Source organism: Mirounga leonina, unplaced genomic scaffold (assembly GCF_011800145.1).
Source record: "Mirounga leonina isolate KUSES-001 unplaced genomic scaffold, KU_Mleo_1.0 Mir_168, whole genome shotgun sequence".
In the NCBI taxonomy this organism is placed as follows: Eukaryota; Metazoa; Chordata; class Mammalia; order Carnivora; family Phocidae; genus Mirounga; species Mirounga leonina.
Window position 1 is genome coordinate 17,336,335 of NW_023270426.1, and position 19,331 is coordinate 17,355,665.

Here is a 19,331-nt window from a genome sequence, read left to right on the forward strand (position 1 = left end):
CTGAGATCATGACCTCAGCCAAAATCAAGAGTCAGATGTTGAACCGACTGAGCCATCCAGGTGCCCCAGAAATTGGACGTTTTAAATAATATAATCTGTCAAGTCTGAAAATAAGAGCATTTGTAATTGCTGATGTTTGATTTTGCTGCTGTTTGCTTAGTGACTTTACTGGACTAATTTGGCTTTTATTTTATTTATTTGGTTCCTATCTCTTTTTTTCTTGATAAGTCTGAGCAAAGATTTATCAACTTTTCTTATTTTTTCAAAGAAACAGCTCTTGGTTTCATTGATCTTTTACATTTGTCTGTCTATCTGCCTATATCTATCTATCTATCTATCTATCTATCTATCTATCTATCTATCTATCTATTTATGTATCATCTCTGATGATGATGCTCTGATCTAGATTACTTCCTTCCTTCTACTAATTTGGGCTTTGTTTGATCTTCTTTTTCTAGTTCCTTGATGTGTAAGGTTAGATTATTGACTTGAGATTTTTCTTGTTTTTGAGGTAGGCCTGAGTCACTATAAATTTCCCTTTTACAGATGCTTTTACTTTGTTCCAAAAATTTGGACCATTGTGTTTTCATTCGCATTTGTCTCCAGGTATTTATTTCCTCTTTGATTTCTTTACTGATTCATTGGTTGTTTAGTAGCATGTTGTTTAGCCTCCACATGTTTGTGTCTTTTCCAGTTTTTTTTCTTATAATTGATTTCCAGTTTTATACTGTTATGGTTGGAAAAGATACATGATATGATTTCAGTCTTCTTAAATTTATTGGGATTTGTCTTGTGGCCTCACATGTGATCTATCCTGAGAATATTCCATGTACACTTGGAAAGAACGTGTATTCTGTTGTTTTTGGATGGAATGTTCTGTGTGTATATATATATAGTCCATTTGGTCTAATCTGTTGTTCAAAGACATGTTACCTTGTTGATTTTATGCCTGGATGATCAATCCATTAATGTAAGTGGGGTTTTAAAGTCCCTTAATAATATTATATTACTCTCCATTTCTCTCTCTCTCACTCTCCCTTTTATTGAGGGGCAGAGGGAAGGGAGAGAATCTTAAGCACCCAGCACAGGGCCCAATGCGGGGCTCGATCTCACAACCCTGAGATCATGACCTGAGCTGAAATCAAGAGTCAGACACTTAAATGACTGAGCCACCCCAGTGCCCTCATTTCTCTCTTTATGTTTATTAATATTTGATTTATGTATTAGGTGCTTCAGTGTTGAAGACAAAGATATTTACATTTGTTATATCCTTTTGTTGGATTGATCCCTTTATCATCCCTTCTTATCTCTTGTTACAGTCTTTGTTTTATTTATTTTTAAAGGAATTTATTCATTTATTTATTTGAGAGAGAGAGAGCACACAAGCAGGGTGGGGAGGGGCAGAGAGAGATGGAGAAGGAGACTCTCTGCTGAGCAGGGAGCCTGACATGGAGCTCGATCCTGGGACCCTGAGATCATGACCTAAGCCAAGGCAGACTCTTAACCAATGACCATCCAGGTGCCCCCAGTCTTTGTTTTAAAGTCTATATTGTCTGACGTAAGTCTTGATACCTTAGCTTTTTTTTTCTTTCTTTCTTCCATTTGCATGGAATATTTTTTTCCATCCCTTCACTTTTAGTCTGTACGTATCTTTAGGTCTGAAGTGACTCTCTTGTAGGCAGTACGTAGAGGCATCTTTTTTTTTTTTTTTCCAATCCATTCTGTCATCCTTTGTCTTCCGATTGGAGCATTTAGACCATTTACATTTAAAGTAATTGTTAATAGGTATGTACTTACTGTCATTTTGTTAATTATTTTCTGGTTGTTTTTTGTAGTTCTTCTCTGTTCCTTTCTTCTTCTCTTGCTCTCTTCTGTTGTGATTGATCAATTTCTTTAGGCTTAGTTTTCCTTCTCTCTATTTTTTGTGTATTTATTATAGGTTTGGTTGTGGTTACCATGAGGTTCATATATAATATCCTAAGCATACAGCCATCCATTTTAAGTTGAGGGTCACTTAATTTCAAACACATTCTAAAATAACTTCATTTTAACTCCCCCTTCATGTTTTATGTATAAAAAACAACATATACATATGCCTTTTTATTTTGCAAATCCCTTTATTTTTGTAAGATTTTATTTATTTATTTGAAAGAGGGAGACAGTGAGCGAGAGAGAGCATAAGTGGGGGGGGTTGAGGGTCAGAGGGAGAGGGAGAAACAGACTCCCCACTGAGCAGAGAGCCCAACACAGTGCTAAATCCCAGGCCCCTGGGATCATGACCTGAGCTGAAGGCAGATGCTTAACGGGCTGAGTCACCCAGGCGCCCCAAGATTTCACTTTTAGCTCAGGGAGAAAGTACTTATCATTACAGTGATGATTGTTTCTGGGTGCTGACATTATGGGGTATTTTTCTTTCTTTGCATATCTGCACTTCACACAAAACATTTTTGTGTAATTTTTTAAAGGGCAGAACACTGATATGGGAAAATGTTCTTCATATATTTTAAGTGAAAAAAGACGGTGAGGGCACCTGGGTGGCTCAGTTGGTTAAGCGACTGCCTTCGGCTCAGGTCATGATCCTGGAGTCCCGGGATCGAGTCCCGCATCGGGCTCCCTGCTCGGCAGCGAGTCTGCTTCTCCCTCTGACCCTCCCCCCTCTCATGCTCTCTCTATCTCATTCTCTCTCTCAAATAAATAAATAAAATCTTTAAAAAAAAAAGACGGTGAAAATTATATAATGTATTATCCCATGTTTGTCACAAAACATGAATGTGCATTAAAAAAGGACTGTGACTACATCCTAAGGGGTCATCAGTGCCAGGGGTGCAAAGATTAGTGTTTGCTTCTCAGTGCTTGTCCCTTCAACAAATTCTCTATGTTGAAAACATATATTCTAAGTCACGTCAGTGAATGGACATGTAATTTCCCGCCTGATGATCTGGTAAAATGACAGGAACTGAATTTTTAAAAGGTTTAACTCCACGAAAATGGGAGAAAAAGGCAAGAGCAACAGCATTTTGAAAGGTGGAAAGCAGACTGACACAGGCAGACAATCTGGCTAACCTAAGAAAAGGGATTCCTAAAGCTGCAGAGAGCTGAGGCCTACACTGATGGAGACAGATGCCCCCACATGCTCGGGAGCTGGCAGAAGACCAAGCACCTCTGGATGAGGAGTGGTGAAAATAGGTTGAAACATGGTTTAAAAAGCAGTTCGAGGGGCGCCTGGGTGGCTCAGTCATTAAGCATCTGCCTCCAGCTCAGGTCCTGATCCTAGGGTTCTGGGATCGAGCCCCGCATTGGGCTCCCTGCTCGGGCCGGAGCCTGCTTCTCCCTCTCCCAATCCCCCTGCTTGTGTTCCCTCTCTCGCTGTCTCTCTCTGTCAAATAAATAAAATCTTTACCAAAAAAAAAAAAAAAAGCAGTTTGATCCCCATTTCCATTCCTCAAAGGTGAAGTCCTCCTCTCCAACAGAAGACAGAAGTATTTTTTCTCTGAAGAGGGTATCTGGAGCAAGAAGCACTAGGCACAGTCGAAGGTGGCCTACTTATGCTGAAATCAGGGCACTAAGTGAACAATTAACAGATGCTAAGATCCCCCACGCCCAGCCTTCTACCTGCCCCTGGCTGCCAAAATGCTGTTAGCCAGGCTGGAGACAGGGAGATTCTTCTCTAGGAGTCTGCTCAGCCTGCTAAAAAATGACCCAAAGAATCTGGCATGGGAGGTCCCCCAGTGAAACCCAAGCCAGTGGCCCTACAGTGAACTCCCTCACCCCTACACACACATTCTCTCTCTAGCTTCCAGTCTGCTATTAACCCCCCACTCTTAAATATGAGCACTGAGATCACCTGATCCAGGGAAAACCTGTAACATGAAAGAAAAAGATCAAATTAAATTAAAAAGAAAAAATGTGAAGGAAATAAAGACTTCCTAGCAAGAGAGACACTTAAAAACAAACAAACAAACAAAAAACTGTCAGTAAAATCCTCAGATTACTAAGATATCCCATCAGTGAAACAAGAATATGGTGCTATTAGACACACAGACATATTCAGAGAAGAGTATAATACCCTTGGGATGGGAGATAATCTTACAGAAATATCCCAGAGAAGAGACTAAGGATATAGTGAATTCAAGAGCACCATCAGTCAACTGCACCTAATGGACACCCATAGACTATGTCATCTAGCAACAGGATACACATTCTTCTCAAGCTCACACAAAAAGTTCACTAAGATAGAGCACCATTTTGAGCCATGAAACACACCTTAACAAATTTACAAGAATAAAGATCTTCCTCAACTTACAATGGGGTTATGTCCTGATAAACCCATTGTACGTTGAAAACATTGTAAGTCAAAAATGCATTTAATACACCTAACTTACTGAACATCATAGCTTAGCCTCGCCTACCTTAAATGGGCTCAAAACACATTAGCCTACATTTGGGCAAAATCATCTAACACAAAGCCTATTTTATAATAAACTGTTAAACATACCATGTAATTTATTGCATACCATCCTGAAAATAAAAACCAGTATGGCGTCTGAGTGCAGAATGGTTTGAAGTGTATCTGTCAATTACCCTTGTGATTGTGTGGTTGACTGAGAAATACAACTGTCACTGCTCAGCATCACAAGACTGCATCACACCACATATTGATAGGCTGGGAATAGGTCAAAATTGAAAATTTGACGTGTGGTTTCTACTGAATGTATATCATTTTCACACCATCATAAAGTCAAAAAATCATAAGTCAAACCACTGTAAGTTGGACACCATCTGTAGAAATCATACAATGCCTACCTCATGGGATTAAATTAGAAAGTAACAGAAAGATAGTTGAAAAATCCCAAGATATGTGGAGATTAAACAAAACATTTCTAAATGACAATGGGTCAAAAAAGTAATCTCAAGGGAAATTAAATGGAACTGAAGGAAAATGAAAATGCAACTTATCAAAATTTGTCGGATGTGGTGAAAGTAGTGCATAGAGGGAAATTTACAGCATTAAAAGCATATATCAGAAAAGAAGAGAGATAAAAAATCAAACATCTAAGGGATGCCTGGGTGGCTCAGTCGGTTAAGCATCTGCCTTTGGCTCAGGTCATGATCCCAGGGTCCTGGGATTGAGCCCCACATCGGGCTCCTTGCTCAGAGGGGAGACTGCTTCTCCCTCTGCCTGCCGCTCTCCCTGCTTGTGTGCTCGCTCGCTCTCTCTGGCAAATAAAATCTTAAAAAATAAATAAAGATTTTATTTATTTTTCAGAGAGAGAGAGAGCATAAGCAGGGGGAATGGCAGGCAGAGGGAGAAGCAGGCTCCCTGCTGAGCAAGGAGCCTAATGCAGGACTCGATCCCAGGACCCCAGGATCATGACCCAAGCTGAAAGCAAATGCCTAACTGACTGAGCCACCCAGGCATTCCAAAATAATGAGAATTAGAGTAGAAATCAATGAAACTAAAGGTGGGAAATCAATAGAGAAAATCACTAAAACCAAAGCCTGGTTTTGTGAAAAGATCAATAAAGTCAATAATTGTCTAGCCAGGCTAAGAGAAAAAAGAGAGGACATTAATTACCAATAAGTGAAAGAGGGATATCACTACAGACTTCATGAACATTAAAAGGATAATAAAGCAATACAATGAACAATTCTCTACCAACAAATTCAATAACCTAGATGAAATAGACCAATTCCTTCAAAGATACAATCTGCCAAAACTCACACAAGAAGAAAGAGGCAATCTGAATAGGCTTATATCTATTAAAGAAATTTAATAATAATTAATAACCTTCCAAAACAGAAAGCAGCAGGCCCAGATGGGTTCACTGGTAAATTCTCCAAACATTTAAGGAAAACTTATACCAATTCTCTACAATCTCTTTCAGAAGATGGAAGTAGAGTGAATACTTCCTGATTCACTCTATGAAGCCAGTATTACCTAATACCAAAATGGACAAAAACATTACATGAAAACTATACACCAATATCTCTTATGAAGATCTTTGTAAAAATCCTCAACAAAATATTAGTAAATTAAATCCAAAAATGTATAAAAAAGAATTGTACACCACAACCAAGTGGGATTTATCCCAGATAGGCAAGGCTGGTTAAATATTCAAAAATAAATTAATATAATCTATCACATCAACAGGCTAAAGAAGAAAAACCACACGATCATATTAATAGACACAGAAAAAGCATTTGACAAAATCCATCACCAAGTCAAGAAAAAAACCCTCAATAAACTAAGAATAGAGGAGAGCTTCCTCAACTTGATTAAAAAAAAAGGCTACAAAAGCCTGCAGCTTGCATCATATTTCATGGGAAGAAACCCAGAGCTTTTCCACAAAGATAAGGAACAAGGCAAGGATATCCCCTCTTACCACTGCTTTTCAACATTGTACTGGAATTCTTAGCTAATGAAATAAGACCAAAAAATAAATAAATAAAAGGTATACAGATTAGGAAGGAAGAAGTAAAACTGTCTTTGTTCAAAGATGACATGATTATCTAAGTACAAAATCCAAAAGAGTCAAATTTAAAAACCTAGAACTAAAAAGCAACTACAGTAGTGTTGCAGGATACAAGGTTAATACACAAAAGCTGATCACTTTCCTATGTACTAGCAATAAACAAGTGGAATATGACATTAAAACCACAATACTATTTACATTAGCAACCCCCAAATGAAATATTTATATATGTAATCTAACAAATATGTATAAGATCTATATAAGGAAAACTACAAAATCCTTTTTTTTAAAGATTTTATTTATTTACTTGACAGAAAGAGCACAAGCAGAGAGAGTGGCAGGCAGAGGGAGGAGAAGCAGGCTCCCCACTGAGCAGGGAGCCTGATGTGGGGCTTGGTTCCAGGACCCTGGGATCATGACCTGAGCCAAAGGCAGATGCTTAATCCACTGAGCCACCGAGGCACCCGAAAACTACAAAATCCTGATGAAAGAAATCAAAGAACTAAATAAATGGAGAGATAGTCCAAGTTTATGGACAGGAAAAACTCAATGTTGTCAGGATGTCAGTTCTTCCCAACTTAATTTATAGATTCAATACAATCCCAATCAAAATCCCAACAAGTTATTTTGTAGATATCAAGAAAGTGATTCTGCAGTTTAGATGGAGAGGCAAAAGACCTAGAATAGACAACACAATACTGAAGGAAAAGAACAAAGCTGGAGAACTGATACTACCCAATGTCAAAACTTACTGTAAAGCTATGGTAATCAGGACAGTGGGGCACTGGGAAAAGACTAGACAAATAGGTCAAAGGAACAGAATACAGAGCCCAGAAATAGACCCCCGTAAATAGAGTCACCTGATCTTTGACAAAGGAGCAGAGGTTATTCACTGAAGAAAACAATCTTCAATGAATGGTACTAGAACCCGATAATCACAGGCAAAAAAAAAAAAAAAAAAAATAGAAACAGGCCTTACACATTCTCACAAAAATTAACTCAAAATGGATCACAGACCTAAATATAAAACACAAACTATCAAACTTCTAGAAGATAATATAGGAGAAAATCTACATGACTTCGGTTTTGGTGGTGATGACTTTCTATGTGCAACACAGAGGCACAGTCCACAAAAGAAAGAAATGACAAGCTGGGGCACCTGGGTGGCTCAGTCACTTTAAGCCTCTTGATTTCGACTCAGGTCATGATCTCTGGGTCGTGAGATCAAGCCCCTCGTCGAGTGACAGGAACTCTCATTTGTTGCTCGTGAGAACACAAAATGGTACAGCCACTTTGGAAGACACTTGACAGTTACAAAACTAAACATACTCTTACCATATGATCTAGTAATCACATTCCTTGGTATTTATGCAAATGAATCGAAACCTTATGCCCACACAAAAACCTGCACAGATGTTTACAGTAGCCTTATTCATAATTGCCAAAACTTGGAAGCAACGAAGATATCCTTCAGTAGGTGAATGCGTCAATGAACTTGGTACATCCAGATAACAGAATATTATTCAGCACGAAAAAGAAGCAAGTCATCAAGCCATGAGAAGACATGAAGGAACTTAAATACATATTACTAAATGTAAGAAGCCAATCTGAAAAGGCTAAACATTGTACAATTCCAACTATATGACATTCTACATTCTGGAAAATGCAAGACTATGGGGACAGTAAAAGGATCAGTGGTGCCAGGGGTTAGGAGGTAAGGAAGGACGAACAGGTGGAGCACAGAGGATTTTGCAGGCAGTTAAACTATTCCGTATGATATTATAACAGTGGATACTTGCCATTACATATTTGTTACAACTCAGAATGTACACCAAGAGTGAACCCTGAAGTAAACTATGGATTCTGGGTGATAATGATGTGTCACTGTAGATTTATGTACCACTTTGGCAGGGAATGTGGGTAACTGGGGAGGCCGTGTGTGTGTGCAGCCAGGGGTATATGGTAACTCTGGACTTCCTGCTCAATTTTGCTATGAATCTTAAGCTGCTCTAAAAAAAAATAATAATAATAAATAAAATAAAACAATGACTTTACATAACATTTTTAAATAAAATAAAATAACAGAAGTTTTAATTTTTTCACAAGAAAGAAAATTGCCCAAAACTTAATGACATGTTTTCAGTTTAAAAGGGCCCACTGTGCATCTGGCATCATAAATGAAAACAAAACTACCCTGAGGTGCATCACTGTAAGAGTTGGAGCATGGGAGCCCAGAAAATTTCCTACAAATTTCCAGAGAGACAGTTAGAAAAGATCTGGATTCAAATGCTTTTGGACTTCTGAACGGCAATATTGGGAGACAGCATGCAAAAGCAAAGGCATTAAAAATTCTGAAAGAAAATTATTTCCTGCCTGAAATTCTGTGTTTGTTAGGATGTGTTTCCCCAAGAAAAAGGAAGACCTGGGATGCAAGGATCAGGAGGGTCGCAGAGGGGAGAGGGGAAAGGAAGTCCCAGGACAGGGGCGACAGGAGACCTCAGGACTACAGCCTTCACAGGCTGTCAGAGGGCGCTGTCCACGGCAGCCAGAGAAGGTCAGCAGCAGGCTCCAGGGCACACTTTCCCGGGAAGATGTGATTCTGAGAATAACTCATTTACCCAAATCTGCTGAGAAGAGATTTATAAAAGCAGCCAGGAATTGAAGGTCAGATCACAGAGAAACAGAAAAAAATGAAGCAAACGGAAAAACTTATTATTGACTCCAGAGGAAAAAAGCTTTGAAGGGAAATAAAAGCAATGGTAGTTAACTACATGTTCCGGCTTTGAATATATTGGTATTATTATTTTTTTAAGATTTTATTTATTCATTTGAGACAGAGAGAATGAGAGAGAGAGAGCACATGAGAGGGGGGAGGGTCAGAGGGAGAAGCAGACCCCCTGCTGAGCAGGGAGCCCGATGCGGGACTCGATCCAGGGACTCCAGGATCATGACCTGAGCCGAAAGCAGTCGCTTAACCAACTGAGCCACCCAGGCGCCTGAATATATTGGTATTATTATGCAAATGGTGAACAGGGCTTCTGATTGACCCAAATTCTCATCTACTATACTAGGAGGATGAGAAAAAGGGAAGGATGCAAATGGAAGAAGGATAGCAAGGAGGAAAGAGAATTAAATATTCATCATAAGCCACAGAAAATGCCTACGCCTGAAAATCAAGAAATTTAGAAAAGAGGGAGGAGGTAAATACCAAAAGAAACAGTTAAAATCATGGTTCCTCTGGAGAAGCTAATGGGGTGGGGGGTGGGCTGCTTGTCAACAACTGAAGATTCTGAGATTTTATCTAACTTGCATGGTAACAAATTAACAAGTTCATGGATGCTGGCAGAAGACACAACACCTGGAGAACAGAGACAGAAGTTATTATGTACAACGACAGTATTATTGTTTTATTTTGTCCTCTGAACCCCAATTCTCACAGCATGGTACCAAGGAAGCCAGCCAGCACCTGGGCACCCAGTGGGTTGCACTGCAGGAAAAGAAGACTGAGCTCAGGGAAAATGAAGTTTTAACAATGGACAGTAAGTCGGCCTGCCTTTTGTTGGTGAAGAAGATGCTGCTGTGTCCAAGGCTGTATGTTATACAAACATCCTTAAAAAGATACCGAGGAACGAAAAGGGGCACTTAATGCGTCGCTCACAAGTCATACAGAAATGCAACAGACCCACGGGAACTCATACTCAAAACTGCCGTTTTTTTACAATCAACCACCGTGAATGATTTTTTTTTTTAATTGCACACACGTATAACCTTCATAAAAATAAAAACCTATTAAGTTAGATGTTTTAAATTATTGAAACAACTCGCCACTGACTGGGGATCTTTTCTTTCCAAAGGAGAAACAACGTGGGCGAAAATTGGGAAAGGATGTTTTGCGGAACTTCGCGCAGAGCGGGCTCTTCCCGAGGCAGGGCGGTCTCAACCCCTGCGATCAGACCCGGGCCGAGAGCAAGGCCCTGAGGCCGCCGCGCCTGGTCCCGGCCGCGCCTCCCGGGCGGGTTCCCCCGTGTCCACGAGGGCGCATCCTGCACCTGCGAGGCCGGGATCGGGCGCCCACGCCTCGGGCTGTAGGACAGTTGCAAGCCATCCATGTGTGTTGAGGGCGTGGAGCAGCCCGTGCGTAGTTTGTGTTGCTCACAAGTTATCCGGGGTGTGAACGGAGCCCCCTTGGAAGTCAAGAAATACCAACAGAGACGGAGGACGTAGCCAGTGGGGGCTCGTCTCGGGGCTGAAGGCCAGGACCGGTCACCCGAGCCCCGGTCGGATGGCGCGGCCCCGATGCCTTTGGTAGCGGGTTGGGAGAAAAGGTGGGCCGCATCCTCCGCGCCAGCAGATCCCCCGCCAGGTGCACGGGCCCGACCGCGCGCCCCCCTCGCCGGTGCGCGCCGCCGCTTGGGGCGCTGCAGCCCCGCCTGGCGCTGGGTCCCATCAGTCCCACCTTGGCCGCTCCCTCGCCCGGCCCGGGACCCGAGCGCACCAGCGGCGGGGGCGGGCGCTTCGCAGCTCCGTGGAGTCGGCTCTGCGCTCTCATCCCTCCCTGGGGCAACGCCACCGCCCGAGGCCGCGGAGGAGGGCCGAGCGGGGCGGATCGCGTTTATCAGCCCCATCTCCCATTACATAAGGCCGGGCCCCTATCTCCGCGGGGCATCGCTGAGACTGCCCGGCCGGCGTGCCTTCTCCTACGCGCGGGGGCGCGCCTGCCCACCGCTCCCCGCATCGGTTTGCCCGGTCCTGGGGGGTGAGGGGCCTTGACTCATCTTGGCGCAGAGCTTTGGGACTTGGGCATCCCACGGCGGTTCCCTGCTCCTTCCCTCAACACAGAGACCCCATTCTACAGAGGAGGAAACTGGGGCCCACGGAGGTGTCCTACAGCCAAATGACAGCACTCCAGGCACTGGGCAGCCGGCGAGGGGCAGGGGCTTCTGGGCGTAGGGCCTACAGGGGGGCTGGGAAGCTTGGGATCTGGCCAACAGAGAGGGTGAGAGGGAAGAGTGGGCAAGGCAGGGAAGCTTGGGGCAGGAGCGGCAGAAGCACTTGAGAGAGCCTTGGGAGGAGGTCGAGCCTCACTCGGAGTAGGACAAAGCGAGCCTGAGAGGGCAGAGAAGGGGCCTGGAGGGGGAGGCACTGGTTTAGGGGAGGAAGTGGGTGACGGAGACAGCCTGACATCAGTACTCAACAGGCAAATGATGCAGTTGTTGCAGGGGTTTCTGGAGGACTTCTAGAGAAAGGAGGGAGAAGCAGGAAAATGGCTATATGCAGTATCCCTGCAGAGGTGGGCTGTTCAGGGGGACCCTGGAGTGGGGGCAGGCTGCCCTCCACAGCCTTCAGTCTGCACAAACCTGGGTCCCCCAGGGAGAAAGGCTTTGTCCCACAGATACTGGTGAGCAGAGTGGTTTCCCCAGGTCTCAGTGGCACCGGGAACAGTTACACTTTCCGACCTGGGCTAAGGCTAGGTCCTGCCTCCTGCCAGCCTGACGGCTAAGGGTTTCCCAACAGGATGGGCCCACGCTGAAGGCCTGAGTTGGGCACTCTGTGTTTAGACTGCCCATGCTCAAAATTACCATCAAAGCAACTTTAAAAAAAGAAAAGGTCCCAAGGGCACCTGGGTGGCTCAGTCTGTTAAGCGTCTGCCTTCGGCTCAGGTCATGATCCCAGGGTCCTGGGATCGAGCCCCATATAGGGCTCCCTGCTTAGCGGGGAGTCTGCTTCTCCCTCTGCGCTGGCTCATGTGCTCTCTCTCTCTCTCTGAAATAAACAAAATCTTAAGAAGAAGAAGAAGAAGAAGAAGAAGAAGTCCCAGAAGGATCCCTGAATCCGACCGGATCTTTCAGTGGAGACCTGGGAATCTGAACTTTTTATAATCCTTCCCACAGTGGGGCCAACAGGGAATCGGATGGAAGAAAAAGAATGAACTTCACTCTTTTCTTTTTATCCTGTTTGAGTTTTATATCCAAATCAAGCATTAGAGACCAGTTCATTGAAAAAACAAAACCCCCAAACTCGCACATCTGGTGGACTGTAGCCATAGCCCTGTCAGCCGAGCGCTTCTTCTGGTGACCCACAAGGGTCTGAGGACAGGAGCTGGGCAGACACTCAGGGTGGTTACCAGACAAAACTGCTGCAGTTCGAGCCGGCATGCCTGACACCAGGCTGCCCTCAGGGCCCTCTCACCTACCCCTGTAGGGAGCGCATCCACATCTTGGGAAGGCCTCCAGACCCCTCTCAATAATAAGTCCACAAGAAATCAAACTCTTTCCTTTATGCGACGCTGGATTTTCCACAAAGTAAAATCAAGATAAGTAAAGATGTGGTTTCTAGATAGTGCTTGACAAAACGGAGACCCGGGCTGGAGGCGTCATCACTCTGGCCTATAAAAGCTGCTGTAAGAGGCCAAGGCCACAAGCCGCTCAGCTTAGGCCAGCCTACGGGTCTGCTCCTCACTCCTCCTGTGTTGGCTCTAGGCTCCATGGCGCTCTGGTTGACTATGGTCATTGCTCTCACCTGCCTTGGTGGCCTTGCCTCCCCGGTCCCTGGGCCTAACAGCCTAGCCCTCAGGGAGCTCATTGAGGAACTGGATAACATCACCCAGAATCAGGTGAGTACCCTCTGGCCAGGGTCCTAGGTCTGAGGGTGCTGGCGTGGGGGACTCTCACACAAGGTACTGGTCATGGCTCAGGCCATGAAGGCTGGGCCCCATCCTAAGAAGCCCCTTGGACCGGGATGGGCCCAGCCATGAGGGAGAAGAGCCAGGTTGGGGGGCAGCAGTATGGATGGACCCATAGAGGGGTTTGGTGGAGCCCCCAGGGACCACCTGTTCCTCTGGCCTGGCCCTGCCTGCCATGGAAGCAGAGGAGGGGCCAGCTCCTACTCAGCCATTCAAGAAGAGGAAAGCAGAGAGGGGCCAGCACTCTCCTAGGACTCCTTAGCTTTTGCCATCTGGTTTGAGTGGAATCATGGGGCCATTATTCACAGCATTTTGGTTAAGCCCATTATTATAGAAGGATTCATTGGTAGTCCGCTCCTGTCCCCAGTGGTGATGGCTCACACTTTCTGGGCAATGACTCTGTGCCAAGCCTAGTGCTGGGTGCTTTTCATCTCCTTCCATCACTGCCAACCACCTCAAAAGGCAGGTATGATGACCCTATTTGACTGACTAAGCCTCATTAAGGTTGACAAAAGCCAGATTCAAACCAGGCCTGGCTGACATCCAGCACCCATGCTCCAAACTGCAGTGTCCCCCAGTTCAGAAGACAGGTTTTATATACTAGCCCCCACCGCCACCTATCTGACTGACCTGGCCACCCCCTCCTCCCTCACCCAACGCTGACCTGACTCCTTCCTGGAGATGTCCTACTGACTGGCCAGGTGTTTTCTGTGCCGTGGCCCTGGCTGCGGAAGGCTTCACACCAGACTTGTCCCTTACTGGTTGTGGCGCTCAGATTTTTCTCTCTCAGCCCCAAGACCCTGGACAATGGGTCTCCCCCACTATGCAGAGCAGGAAGTGAAGCTCAGGAACACTGGGGCGGTCCCAGGCCTAGCTCTGTGCTGCAGCGGGGATGCCCGTGGGGCTGGATCCCTGTGGAGACGTGGCCGGGGCTTACTGTCTTTCTGCTCCCTCAGGCATCCCTCTGCAATGGCAGCATGGTGTGGGGCGTCCACTGGACCTGGACCGGCAGCATGGTAAGGACCCCTGGATGCTGGGAGGGCTGGAGCTGAGGCTGTAGGTCTTGTGCTCATCTTCTCTGAGCCTCCCTCACACGGCTCAGGGGTTCCAAGCAAGCTTCAAGAGCTACCCACAATTTGGAGTCCTCCCACCACCCGAAGCCACCTCTCTCAGGGCTCTCCGCCCCCTCCTCCTGGAGAGTCAGTGAAGGTGCCGGTGGGGGGTGGGGGTACCCAGCAGGGCCTGACACCCCTGTGTTCTTCTCCCTGCAGTATTGTGCAGCTCTAGAATCTCTGATCAACGTCTCCGACTGCAGCGCCATCCAAAGGACACGGAGGATGCTGAAAGCACTGTGCTGCCAGGATACGTTGGCAGGGGTAAGGCCCTCTGCCCTGTACCCCCCAACCCTGCCTCCACTCCTGCCAGCCCTGGGAGCTCCAGGGGAACCTGGCTGAGCGTCTGGAAAGCAAGTGTCCACTCTGGGGCTGGGTCCCCTGTGGCAGCAGGAACATGGCCTTTGGCATTTCCAGGATCTGGGCTTGTGGGCTCCTGACTCCTACCTGAGCTTCGGTTTCCATATCAGTGAAATGTGGGTAATAGTACCCCCCCACACACACTTTGTGGGAATTAAATTAGCTGGTTCCTGGAAAGCCCCTGGCGGATGCTGGTCACCTTTGCTCTGGCGTCCCACTAACACACTGGTCTCTCTGTCCTGCAGCAGATCTCCAGTGAGCGCAGCCGAGACACCAAAATTGAAGTGATCCAGTTGATGAAAAACCTGCTCACACATGCCCGGCAACATTTTCGCCACGGGAAGTTCACATGAAACATGAAAACCTAGCATCCTTATTTGCAGAGGCAGACCTGACCATTTAAGTTACAGATTCATTTTTCTTTCAGATGTCACAAATTTCTTGGGGGAGAGGGGGGTGGGGAGGGAGGGAGACACGATTTCCTTAGCTTGGACCTCAGCCTGTGCTGCCTGCCTCCGCCCAGCCGAGCCCAGCCTGCCCTCCTCTCCCGGGCTCTGCGCTCCGAGGACACAAGGGGAAACACTGCCTCGCGGACTGCGCCCCCCTGAGAGCAAACCACAGGATTACAGTGGGGCGCGCCGTGGCAGACACGCCAGGGAGGGGGCCTTGCTGTTCACGCGCACGGCTAAGGCAGACAGCAGCAGCTCGGGCACATTTCTTCTTAGCCTTATTTATTATTGTGTGTTATTTAAACAAGTGTGTTCGTCTGTGCTGGGGACAGGGAGGGACTGTTGCCTTCAGAACCTGGAGCCGGGGGCCCAATGACTTGGGCATTAGGAGTCCCTGGGAATCAGCACTGTGTATAAAACTCTGCTACCTCACTGGGGTCCTGGGGCCGACACGGGACAGGGGAGAGGGCCAGAGAAGCTGCCCTTGTCTGCCAGGCAGCAGCTGGTCCTCAGCGAAAGAGTAATTTATTGTTTTTCCTTGTATTTAAAATTAAGAAATAAAATATGTTATCAAAGAGTTAATAATATATAGAAGCGCAGCCTAGAAGGCTGCATTTGGTGTGTGTGGCCTGGTGGGGAGGGGGTCACTGAATATGTTCTTTCACTGACTTTGTCAAACTGGAAGCCAGAAATAAAGGCGGTGACAAGAGACTGGATGATGTTTGTGTTTTACTTTGGCCCTTGCGGACCCTGGTCTAGCCTCCTAAGACTCTGAGGAGCTCTTTGGGAGACAGGGCAGGTGGAGGAGGGGGTCTGAGAAGGAGTGCAGGGGGAGTGAGGGAGAGGACCTGGGCTGAAAGGAAGCAAGCCCCCAGGGGGGTGGCTGGCCTGAAAGACGTGCCCCCACCTACCACCCACAGGGAGGGAGGAGCAGCTCGGGCCGGGACATCTGGGTTCAAGGAGGACATGTGGAACAGGCAAGAGACCTCAGAAGTCATCTTATGATCAGAGGAGTGGCCCTCCTGTGTCTGGTACCACCCCCACACCCTCCAGCATCTCCCTCATGGCCTCTCTGAAGCTTGGGGGAGAGGAGGCAATGTGCCCAAGGTCATACTCCTGGTAAGGAGAAAAGCCAGGATTAGAACCCAGAACTCACTCCAACTCCAAAGCCCATACACTTAACCACTCTGCCTTCCTCTGTCCAAATGTCATCTGGCCTAAATGCATGACTTTTTTTTTAAGTAGGCTTCATGCCCAGCGTGGAGCCAGATGGCAGGGCTTGAACCCACGACCCTGAGATCAAGATCTGAGCTGAGATCAAGAGTCGGACGTTTAACCGAATGAGCCACCCAGGCACCCCACGACTTTTGTAACATTGGCATCAACCTGTTTGGGCACCTCCCCTGATAGGAAGCTCCCAAATTCCTTTCTAGGGACAGCCAGTCAGTCCCTGGACATATCTCATCGTTAGTGCACACTTACCACCTCTGTGAACAAAGATGCACCAACTGACTTACGGCCCCTGCACTATGGAATGACAAGTGGAGACCCAAGGTCACAGGGCCCTGGTCAGACCACCTCCCCAACCAGGTCTTTTTGCTTCTCCCCGGGCCCAGGCCAGCACCACGAGTGCCGGAAGCAGCAGGCCGTAGCAAGCCACGGCTAATGCTCACGCCCGTCAGGAGCGGTTTACACGGAATCTCTGAGAGGCGCCCAGAAGGATGCGATGCCTCTGCATCGGGTGGTGGGTCATCAGAGACCAGTCTCAAACACTGAATGGCAGGCGGGTACCTTGCCTGGGAAGCCCCGAGCCCTGTGGGAACACCCAGAGCGATGCTCAGAAGCCAGCGGAGGCAGCCACCCCGGGAGCCGCGAGAGGTGATGCTGTGTGTGATGCACACCACAGACGCCATGGCAGGACCCGTCCCGGGGCAGAGGTGCATGGCGGGCAGCTCCGGGAGCCACTCAGAGACGGCGGACCCCTTGCACCCAGGCAGAAGCGAGGGAAGACCTAGGGAGGGGGCATGGGAGCTGAGCGTGCCACGGGCTGTCGGGGGCAGGCGCTGGACCGTCTCTGTGGTCCCGGGAGGTCTCAGAACCTGTTTGGTCCCACTACATTTGTGGCGGCCTGCACTCGTCCAGCCCCGGGGCTAACTGGGACCAAGACCCCACACGCACTCACGGGTTCGCACCAGAAAGAAGTCTCTGAGCAATGGAGGCTCCCCCGCAGCCGCTCTCCATTCAGAGTTCCAAGGGTTTTAAGGCCGGAGGATATTTAGGGAAGACTAAGTCCATTTTTATACAAAACTTAGCCATCCATTCTCTGGCCACATCACCTTTCACCACATCCTCTGCTCAACCAGAGTACTGGCCTGTCTGTCTGAAGGAGAATGCAAAGTCTTTGGGTGAAATTCCATGTGACTCTCCCAAGAACAAAGACCGGAGCTGAGGCTGGTGCGGGCAGGGCCAGTGACGGTTTCCTAAGGATGTATTCCAGTGGTAGTCAGGAGGGTGTACGGCCCTAGGAGGGCCGCAGAGGCTCCACCACTAGGGGTCCACAGCGCGCCACGTCCTCAGCTCCCCACAGCTCCCCGCCTGCCGCTCTGAGACTATGCCCGAGACAAGGAACCTGTGTTCACGGGGTGTGCAGTCAGCCAGTGGGGCCTCGGGCCATTCCAGGAATGGTGGACCTCACGGAGCCACAGAACCAAGCCAGTGTGGGTGGCCAAAGGGAGGTGGGCCCGGCCAGGAATGAGAGAGAAAGAGGCAGATGAAACAGGAAAAGAGGGTGCGTGTCAGCTGTCATGGCCGGGAGCACCACTACCTGGAGACTGAGACCCGGGGTATTTGCTGGGAGTTTCTCTAACCATGTGGTCTCACTTCTTCCATGCGGAGAGGCAAACCCTGGGCAGGGCCCAGACAGAAGGGCGGTTGGGAAGAGACAGGGTGCTTGCTGAGTGGGAGGGAGATGCTGGTCATGGGGCCCAGGGCGGGGAGCCCCTCTGCACCCCAGGAACTCCAGGCCCCAGAGGTTTCACTGGAAGAGGGGCCAGGGCTCAAGTGAGAAGTGAGACACACTTGAGTTTCCGGTGAACTCGGCACCAAACACCTCTGTTTGCTGCTCAGATGAGGTGTCAGAAAACATTGCGAGTCACTGCTGGGGTTTCTCCAAGGCTTGGCCCTCTGAAGTTCTCAGGACTCAGGAGGACAAGGGTTTGCATCTTGCTTCCTTGTAACCCAGCAGCTTGAAGGCTGGGGTTTATCGAATCCATCGGCTCGTGGCTTTTTCATTATTATCAACAGGAAAGTGCCTTCTGCTTAGTATCTTAATTTAGCTGGTCAGTTTGAGCAAAACCGAAAACCGTTCCTCCCTTTAGCTGACTCCCTTCTGAGCAGGCCCTGCCGAGTCCAGGCTGACTGTGTTCCAGGCTGGTCACCTGGTCTCGGACCCACGGGCCAGTCACCTGGGCCTCCCTAGAGGCCCAAGCTGGGGTCAGAGCTGATGGCTGTAGCCATGGTCACCCCTCCCACGCACGCTGCCCAAGTCCTACACTGAAAAATAAAAGTCATAAAGCCTCATTATCTTCATTCATTTCTCAGCTCCACCCAACAGCAGCAGAGTAAAGGGTTTGCAACGAACTTTCCCAGATCAACTGATTTCTCAGCAGCAAGGGAGGGCCCCATGACGAAGCCATTTGAAATCCCAGAAGCGATTTTCTACCTACGACCTCACTTTCTGTTGCGCTCTCTCCCTGCCCCTGCACGATGCCTTCTCTTGTGGAAAGTGATTCTCTCAGAGCGGTCTTCAGACCCACCCCCAGCCTGTGCACCTCCTGGGCCGACGCTGCTGTGCAGTCACTGGTGACGCAAGGCCAGCATTAAATATAGCAGCTCACGTCAGTTCCGCTCGCTGCATTGCTTGGACAAGCTAGCAAGCCCGTGGCGAGGGCAATTCCTGAAAGCCAGCCCGCCGTGGAGGCCCCTGCAGGCCAGAGGGTCCATGTGCCCCGCTGAGCCCAGGGCCCCGGGCCAGAAGGAGTCCCAGGGACACCACATTAGAAAGGCAATTTCTCATTTAGTGTCTCCTCTTTCTGCTCATCTGTTTTCCCACATGTTCTGTAATGAGCATATATTCATTTCCCACTGGGGGACAAAGACAAATTTAAGCAAAAAAAAAAAACCGAAAACGAAACAACATGAGACTGGGGACTGGTCCGTGAACGTCCGGAAGGGGCCAGCAGCACTCGCAGGACAG

General features: G+C 47.8%; 1 protein-coding gene across 1 annotated transcript; it reads left to right on the forward strand.

The window, feature by feature from the left end:
• Positions 1-12,617: 12,617 nt before the first annotated feature.
• IL13 (interleukin 13) lies at positions 12,618-14,980 on the forward strand. The gene is made up of 4 exons (XM_035015039.1): positions 12,618-13,086; positions 14,112-14,171; positions 14,427-14,531; positions 14,873-14,980. Exons 1-4 carry the CDS (start codon positions 12,958-12,960, stop codon positions 14,978-14,980), a joined length of 402 nt encoding a protein of 133 aa, XP_034870930.1. The 5' UTR covers positions 12,618-12,957.
• The last annotated feature ends 4,351 nt before the right edge of the window (positions 14,981-19,331 follow it).

Coding starts and splice junctions, on each gene's coding strand:
- IL13 (XM_035015039.1), top strand. CDS start 12,958: ATGGCGCTCTGGTTGACTATGGTCATTGCTCTCACCTGCCTTGGTGGC. Junction 13,087..14,111: donor ATAACATCACCCAGAATCAG/GTGAGTACCCTC, acceptor CTGCTCCCTCAG/GCATCCCTCTGCAATGGCAG. Junction 14,172..14,426: donor GGACCTGGACCGGCAGCATG/GTAAGGACCCCT, acceptor TTCTCCCTGCAG/TATTGTGCAGCTCTAGAATC.